General features: G+C 37.1%; 1 protein-coding gene across 1 annotated transcript; it reads left to right on the forward strand.

Annotated features, from left to right (window-relative positions):
• The first annotated feature begins 8049 nt into the window (after nucleotides 1-8049).
• On the forward strand, nucleotides 8050-9543 carry LOC109220116 (pyridoxal 5'-phosphate synthase-like subunit PDX1.2). Its single transcript, XM_019384580.1, has one exon. The coding sequence runs from the start codon at nucleotides 8374-8376 to the stop codon at nucleotides 9292-9294; it is 921 nt and encodes a 306-aa protein (XP_019240125.1). The 5' UTR covers nucleotides 8050-8373; the 3' UTR covers nucleotides 9295-9543.
• Nucleotides 9544-9560: the final 17 nt, after the last annotated feature.

Genomic DNA, 9560 nt, shown 5'->3' on the forward strand with positions numbered 1-9560 from the left:
AAAAAGAGAGAGATTGTTAGTAGGAGAGATACAATGGCGGTATATTAACCAATTAAAGTGATCGGAGTTTGGGGATGGAGAAGACTGAATGATACAGATCTGATGAAAATACAATAATAACTGACCCTCAACAACCACAGATGTATTTAAATAGGTCAATTTATAAAGTACACAGGCAACGATAATCAAAAGTCATGAAGCACTTGGCATTAAAGGAAAAAATTTCAGTTAAGGTGGGCCATAGATCAAGTGAAAGCAGGTAAATCGAAAATTTTTAATTTGTATAATTATGTATCTCAATGTATATCGTAGTTGATGTTAGAAGCATAAATTATGCAAGAAAATAAGTTGTTGGCTTTGTAAGTATGTGGCTGTACAACTTTTAAATTGTGGTTTGTCACCGTTAGTACTGTATAGTCGTTGTTATTTTTTCATCAGTATTGTTTGATTGCAGTTGTGTATCACTAGTTCATTGTATTTCATGTCGCTCTGTTTATTGTGGAAAGTTTATATTTCCTTGTCGTAGGTACTGCCTAGTATGCGCATCAACAACAACTGTGATTGGTATTTTAAGTCTTCGAGGCCTGAAAAAAAAGCAAACGTTTTTCAAGTCAAAAATTTCAAGCAAAGTGCACTCATGCCCGCCTGAAAGACAGATCTTACGCACAACGTCAAGCTACGCAAAAACTCATCAGGCAGTCTTCTGATAGATAAAGTACATATAAGACCCAAAAAATATACAACTCCTATGACATAATTGGAGACATGAACAAGCAGTATGGTCTTTCAGATGACATATATGCAAGCAATGGAGATCGAAAGAATATGCAGTTCAAGTACTGAGAGGGAACCCAAGCGAATCATATGAAAGCTGCCAAGGCTACTTTTATATGCTTAGTTCTTACAAATCCTATGTCGGTGGTAAATTTGGAAAAAACAGAGGAAGAACTTGTTCATGTATGCTTTTCGGCTTGGCACTATATCCGTCTATAAAAGGAATGGCAGTATTGCAAACCGGTTGTTGTTGTTAGATGGAACTTTTCTTAAAATCGGCATAATACGAGGAACATTAATTGATAGCATCAACACAAGTTCACAGCAGGTATAACCTACACATCGCATATGCTTTATAGTAGATTCAGAGAATAATGCTTCTGAGAAGTGGTTTTTTTGCGAGATTCAAGGATGCATTTGGGGAAAGGGAGGGAATTGCATTAGACTGCGGACAGGCATGAAGGCATTGAAAATGCAGCGGCAAACATTGTTATCCAACAAGTACCTCAATTGTGTCTGCATATGGCATCTAATGGAATAATGTAAAAAATTACAAAAAAAACCATTTGCTGCTCAAAAGACATATTCTTTGCCTATGGCCAAAGGCATACACAGTTGAGAAGTTTGATTACCACATTGGCAGAAGGTAGAGAAAATTTGATAAGAGGGTCAAAGATTAACTTAATGAATGTTGGGCTATGAAAGATGGTCGAGAGCACATTCCACTGTCAAACAGAACATTGACAATGACTTCAAAACAATTGCGGAGTCGATCAAATGCAGCGCTCAAGGCTGGCTAGGGAACTCCCAGTACTGCCTTTGCTAAGACTAACATACGGCAATTTGATCGGAACGATGGAATGTTACAAACTAAAGAATGCAGTAGAGTCTATTCACTGATCTTGGAAAAAAATATGATACAATGCTGATGGACAATCTTGAATTGGTCACATCAAGATGAAGTATGAACAGAATCTGTTAGATACTTGTTGCATAGAATATGTAATGCAGCTCGAATTTACGATCTGTTATATCTTGAACCACTTTTGTGTGATTCTGTAAAACCTAGTGTTCCACCCTGCACAAAAGCAAAGGCTTTCAAATTTAATGTAGCATTTATGCCTAACCCCACTCCTTGAAATATTGGCTTGGTTTGTACATTGTATTAAGCTATTTTAACTTTGTAGGGCTCTCTAGTATATGTATTTTGAGGGCATCTGCTTTGTCACCACTAATGATAGTTTGATAAATTTTGTAGGTGACCCCTTCGACGAGTTACTTATATTCAGTACTGACAAGGGTAAGCAGGGAAGTGGTGTTTCCTAAAAACATCGAACTTCAGTTGTAGAAGGTTTCAGTTGGGATGAGTGCCATGTGCACATGCTTGGGGCAGTAATTAAAATACAAACACATTGAGTCACATTTGAGTATTGCTCGTGTACTACACCACGAAGTACCCTATGAAGGACCTATGAAATTCCACAATTTTATCCGGTTTCCTGATGAAAAGCACATGGGAAAATTCCTGCCCAGAAGTTCTAAATGAAAAAGTCTTGCCCACCAGATGTGACTTAAACAATAGCGAAGGCCAAGGAAGGGGAGGTGCAAGCCATATCTGAAGGGAACTGAAAAAGGTCGATTAAATGTGGACAGTGTGGAGAAGAAGGTCACAACAAGAAAAAACTTGTAGAAATTAATCCAAAGAAGGATGAAATAATGTCAAAATTTAGAATTACTTGTTATATTTAACTTTACATTGAAATATCATAGAAGCATTTAGAAGAATGCAATATATCAAGAACTATATCATTTATAGAATGTCATTTTGAATTTTTAGAATATAAATAAATATTTTGACCTATCATTTAAAATGGTGTTGCAAGTTTATATTATAATCTGGTTCGATTTAAAAAGAAAGGTTGTATCAAGCTATGTATCCACATTTGTATCATATATGTACGCTTGTGCAACACATTTGTATATCATCTATGCATCACTTGTTATCAACTATGTACTGCTTCATTTAGTAGGCTCTTACTCATGCCCTGCATTTGGTAGTAACAAAGCTAACTAATGGAAAACAGTCTAGCAGCTAGAAAACTATGCACAAAATAGTTTTTAGAAATGTTGCAAATATAAGTGGCTTCATCAATACATATTTGAAAACTGTGTACCATTTGTGTACATATCTGTATGCATATGTGTATCATATCTGTATCATGTATGTACTAGTGCGTGTATCTGCCAAGAGACACTGGTATCACAAACTACCGTATATTTATCATATCTATAATTCACAACACAAAATCAAGGGAGGAAAACACCCAAAAAATAACTAAATGCCAACAATCCAATATCGCACTGAAAATCCATTAAACCTTTATAACAGAACAAACATTCTTCATTTGCCATACGAGATTCTTAAAGTATTCATAAAATTCAAACACAAACAAAAATCCGATCCGTCTTCTAATAATGAAAACATAACAAACAGAATACAAAAAAACAAAATTATAGAGTTCATCCTACAACAATGACAAAAGTAAACTACTTTCTTTCTGCTTCCCCGCCTTATTCTGTCGACCAATAATCTCATCATCACTTTGCGCGTTTCAGTTCCATCTTCTTTCTAGCATAATCCCACAAGAGAGCACCAAATCTGCGCCGGTGTGCATAGGCATTGAATTTTTTAGTGAGGCGTCTTTGCCCTCAATGAAATACTCGGCAAATGATGACGCAAATACACCACAATCATTGCAAAAATAAAAAGAACGACAACTATCAAACTGCAGAATCTAAAAGCAAAACGGATTGTGTTGAAAGAAATTCATACGCTTCGACTTGTTGAGGCAATCCTTCAACCAATTTTACATCAAATGGGGTAATCAAGTCTTTTGATTTGTAGACACCAGTGCGCCAATTGATATCTTTTTTGTTTAAATAGAAATGCGTGTGTTACGAAAAAATGAGGCAAGCAACACAGAATACTTGGACATTGGCCTTATGAACTTTGGCTTGATGAGCAGCTCCACCGCGCATAGAGTCATACACATAAATGCACCTACCCTTGAAGGACATCACAGCCATTATCCAATGCCATTGTTCTGCAATATTAATTGGCATTAAGACATGCTCGACTGTGTACCATGAAACATTGGCATCCAAGACAAACCCCTGAATATACTCTGCAATGACATGTTTCGGATTGCACACATCACTGTCTCCATCTGTATCAATAAACGCCTGCCACAAACTCATTAATTTTCTCGTCGAAGTACCAATCTGTGCTGGTGAATGTTACAGGTAGGTCTTTGTCATACTCTCCCTTCTTCCTCAGATAATAGAACAAAACATCAATGTGCTGAAACAAAACATAACAAATAATTTAATCATTAAACGCGCTCGAAAAGCTTTAAGCAGCTACAGTTTTTTCAAACCAAAATCACAGAAAACAAAGGAAAATTGAATGCTCACTTGCTAACTTAACAGGACTGAGTGTTCATTGTGTAACTGGCCTAAAATTTAAAAAAAAAAATACTGCAAAAGTAAATTCTTACATACCGAGTCATCCAAGGCTGACCATTATATGCCCAAGTGTAAAACCAGTTTTTTGTCTTCAACATGAAATATACCAAGATCATAAGCAGGATTGAGTTCACTAACATGCTTCGGGTAAATTTCATTCCTGGTAACATATATACACAAAAGAGTAAAGTGATTTGATATAAAATAATTCTATAAGTGATAATATATTAAAATTATAAAACTGAAAAAAAATCAGAAGTTGGAAAACATACTTCTTTCTGGACTTCCCTTCTTTGACCCACGCAGCAAAAGCATTCAACAAAGAGCTGTTAACACCAATTCCGATTTTGCTTTGAAAAGGATGCTTAATAGCATAAATTTGCTTTTTTGCTTTCGCTGCAACAACACCAGTACTAGAACCTGAATCAAACACAGTAATGAACGGAGACTGCACGGCCTTTGCAGGACATCTCTTTCTTTTTTTCCATTTGCGGCGATACTTCAGGAAGTAATTCAGTATTGTACAGAACCATCTCCCCTGCCGCGTCATCAACACTTACAGTCGCACAAACAGCACCAGTCCGAGATTCAGGAACCTTTTGTTTATCAGATTCTTCCTCCGTCTCCCCAGGCGCCGCATCAACACTTGCAGTCGCACAAACATCACCAGTCTGGGATTCAGCAACCTTTTGTTTCTTAGATTCTTCCTTCGTCTCCCCTGCCACCGCATCTGCAATCTCACCAATACCGCCAGCATGTGCTACATCTTGGTGTGAAAGTTACTTTTAGCAACAAACACGTTCAACTTTTCACACCAGAAGGTCCTTCCATAGCATTGACACCTAACTGATCTGCTACATTAGTATCTCTTTGAGAATGTGAACATCTTTGCCTTCACTTCCACCAACCTAATTTTTTTAAAAAAGAATCGAATTATCAAAAACAACAAAGAAAAGAAAAGGGAAAAGTACAGAATACACAACTAAACACACCTGACAACCATCCATTTCAACATCTTCATTGCCACCAAAACTCCATATTGCTCACAAAACATTATTTGTCTTGACGACCACTGGGTCTTCCTCTGGATGTGCACCATAATTGACTTCGCTTGCACCAAGCTATTTTTTTTAAAAAGGATATAGTAAGTTAACTGAAAAAAATAAAAAAGAAATGCACAACGGAAAAGAAACACACATACCTTGGAATTTTATCAACTCAAACACCTCCTTGAATTTATCAAGAAACAATATTCCATGAAGGAATTTAACTGCTTATGGAGCTACAAGATGAAACAAATAAAAAAGATAATAGACTTTGAATATACAATTTGAAAAATAATTTCAAAAAAAATATATAAAAAAGACCAATAATACTTGCTTCACATCAGCTTTCAACTTCTGCAACTCACGGTCATAATCAAACAGGTTGGACGCCTGCACGGTTTTTTGGCCGCCTTTTTGGTGGGACAGGCTCCTTAAATGTGTTTCGGGGGTGGCGAGACAAAATCATCGCTATCATCAATAGGAAGTTTTTCCCTGTTACGTGATGTAAAAATATTTCTGATACTCATCGGTAACTTCAACATGCAAAGTAAATCTTCTGAGCTCTTCAATTGTCGGAGAAATATTTTTAAACTACAAAGGGTAACCAAAAGTGCTTTCAGTCCTTAGATGTATCAAAGATGTATAAAAACTGTATGTTTGATGTATCATAATTGAATTATAGTGTATTATAAATGTATATCCCATCAAGACATAAAAAGATTTGTACCTTATTCCCTGTGCTGTTGAAGAAACCAGTAGAGAAGTCTTCAACGCGGTTGGTCTGTCTGTCATTTCCCAATTCAATATGCATGGTGTATGATCTCCAACGCGAACAACAAATTTTTGATCAACTAACAGTGCAACATTCATAGAACCACACCTGTAGTGCAAGAGGAAATCCATCAATCCTATAAATTCAGACTTCCCCCTCAACCTGTCCCTCCACCGACTTCATTAAAGCTCGAAACGCAATCTTACCCTATGGAAACAACACATACTCACCACTCTCGACAAGATGAAATCACGTTTACTTATAAATGTCTTCTGAGCTTGAGTGGACATTTAAGAAATGTGTTTATGAAATAAATGATTGCAATCTTAACTGCGTCTTCATCAGGACTGTCATTTCTTCTTTCTCAAAACAATCAATAAGTGAGTTCTTTGACACCACTTTCAAAACCAGAAAAATAAATATCCACAACCTATTGGGTCCACTGAAGTTTACCCTACAACAGGTTCATTACCACAACAGTTTAAACCACTTACAATACCAATTCTTCGAAGACCAAAACATAAACACATTCATTCGTCATTCAATTTCACATAAAATTGGTCACACTTATCTTGAACCAACTCCCTAAACATTAAAGAACGAATAAGTTGTGCCTGGATAGCAACTCGAGGTAAATCAAGGAAATAGCCAAAATAGCTTTCCCTAAACATCCGAAGCTGGACATCAGTCAACTTTGATTGTAAAACCGATACAATGTCCACATTAGTGTATGATGACCAATGAGTAACAGGAAACGGCTCACCAACTGGAATATAGAGCTTCCAAGGCTACAAATACATGACACGAATTAAAAACAAACAAATACAAACTAAATTCAAATTTTAAAAGAAGAGTCAACAATAGAAAAAAGTATAACTGAAATTGTATATACCTTACAAAATTTGTCAGGAATTTTAACTTTTTCTGCCTTATGAACTTTGTTTTTTTTTGGTTTGACACCCAAATTCACTTCGTCCTCCACGACACTTTTTCTCTTGCTCTTCTTTTTCTCAGATTTTCCAACAATATCCTTTCGAGATTCTAACACTTTAACACTGTCGGAACGATTTTGACTTCGCATATTTTGTTCATCAATCGATTTCTCAACTAAAACCGGGGTTGAATGAGGAGATAAACTCTTCGACTTAGTTTCTCTTCTGATGTTGCTCGATTTCTCTATTGAAACGGACTTTGAATAAGGTGATGAACTCATCGAATGAGTTTGTCTTCTCATATTGCTCTGTTTCAAAATTGAAACTAGGTTCAATGACAAATTTTTTTTTTTTAAAAATATACGAACAAAAGGTTACAGAAATTTGTGAAGAAATTAATACAAAAACTCGATAAAAACTTACAAAATCAGTCGCAAAAGCCTAAAAAAAGCAACATCGATTCTACAAAAACACATGCAATCAGAAAAATATACAAAATAAGAGGTTTTCTACTCCAAAATACCTGGAATCAGACGAAAATAACCGAAAATGTATCTTGTTTTGTCGTCAATTTCATCAATTTTGGTTGAATTTAGGAAAAAATCGCAGAAAGAGCGAGAGAGAGAGAGAGAGAGTGAGAGATATAGAGAAAGAGAGAGAACTCGGTTTTGTATAATAACGGATACAAAAAGAAACTGACATTATTTGAAACTATTTGGGCCAAAAATAATATTTGGGCCTTTTTTAGTAGATATTTTGTTTTGGGTCATTTTTTGTTAGGAAAATTTATAGAGTGACATAGCTCGTAATTTCCCTAAGTAATTCCAACAAAGATAAGTTACTGGTTCTCGGATTTAATTGTTGGCAGTCATAAACTATAACTAGGAATCTTGACAATCCTTTAATTCTAGCTCATCATAAGATACATTGATCTACTTTACTTTATATGTAGTTATTTTGTTATTTTCTTCTGTCCTTTTTCTTATGTCACTTTTTTCTGCTCTAGCGACATATTATTTACAGCCTTTAAATCCTCAAGGCAAGTACCAAAATAAATAAAGCAGCCTAGATTTGATCCCCTGGAATCGAAACCATCGGAAGTTTCTACATTTTCCACCAAAACACGTACAGAGACCTCCTCGAAGTTTCTCGAATAAACTAAATCGCACCGCCCCATTCCCGTCTTTACTTCTCTTCTCCCTTTTATATCTTTCTCCGCCATAATTTCTCCACGAACAGATTCAAATCTCGGCGGTCGAAGCTTTGTTGTTTTGAGATATTATCACCCAGTTTTCGTTCAGACATTTTCACAAACACCTTGCAAATGGAAGAAGACGGTGCCGTCACAGTGTACAGTGGCAGCGCCATTACCGACACCAAGAAGAATCCGTTCTCAATCAAAGTCGGGCTTGCCCAAATGCTTCGCGGAGGAGCCATTGCTGAGGTCACCACCGTCGACCAAGCGAAGATCGCCGAATCGGCCGGCGCCTGCTGCCTCGTAGTATCAGAACCTAAAGGACCCGGAATCTCGCGCATGGCCGACCCATCTCTAATCAAAGAGATCAAACAGGCCGTCTCAATTCCCGTAATGGCAAAAGCCCGAGTCGGGCATTTTGTCGAAGCCCAGATCCTTGAAGCTATCGGAGCAGACTATGTAGACGAGAGCGAGGTTTTAGCCTTAGCCGACGAAGATCATTTCATCAACAAACACAATTTCCGTGCCTCATTCGTCTGTGGATGTCGAGATCTCGGGGAAGCCTTAAGAAGAGTCCGTGAAGGTGCTGCGATGATTAGGACCCAGGGGGATCTATTAGGTACAGGTAATATTGTGGAGACAGTTCGCAATGTGAGGAAAGTGATGGGAGATATTAGAGTTCTATCAAACATGGACGAAGATGAAGTTTTCACTTTTTCGAAAAAGATCTCCGCGCCTTATGATATTGTCGCACAAACGAAGCAGATGGGTAGACTTCCGGTGGTACATTTTGCGGCTGGTGGTATTGTGACCCCAGCAGATGCTGCGCTCATGATGCAGCTGGGTTGTGATGGCGTGTTTTTGGGACCGGATATATTTAACTGCTCGGATCCTTATAAGAAAGTTAGGGCGATTGTGCAGGCTGTTAGGAACTATAATGATCCTCATATTTTGGCTGCGGCGAGCAGTGGTTTGGAGGAAGCAATGGGTGGTTTGAATCTGAATGAGAATAGGGTCGAGCGATTTGTTAGAGCAGAAGAGACTTATTGATGAGACCATAGGTTAGCTTGTTCTATTGTCTGTTGTTTTATCATAGTATTATGTATTTTGCAGTTCTGTATTTGTGAGCAGTGTTATCTTTCTTGGTTTACTTTTGCAATAACATGATGATGAGTTGAGCATAGCATGTCTTGCCCTTGTTTACATGCTTGTGATACAAAATGAGAATGGCAACATTGATAGTAATTGACTTGAAATGAAATGACTGTGACTACTACATTGTGGAGGCATGTTCATTAATTTGGTTTAGTTGTTGT

This window comes from Nicotiana attenuata, unplaced genomic scaffold (genome assembly GCF_001879085.1).
Source record: "Nicotiana attenuata strain UT unplaced genomic scaffold, NIATTr2, whole genome shotgun sequence".
In the NCBI taxonomy this organism is placed as follows: Eukaryota; Viridiplantae; Streptophyta; class Magnoliopsida; order Solanales; family Solanaceae; genus Nicotiana; species Nicotiana attenuata.

Bases quoted from the DNA above. Each gene is read 5' to 3' on its own strand.
- LOC109220116 (XM_019384580.1), top strand. From the start codon at position 8,374: ATGGAAGAAGACGGTGCCGTCACAGTGTACAGTGGCAGCGCCATTACC.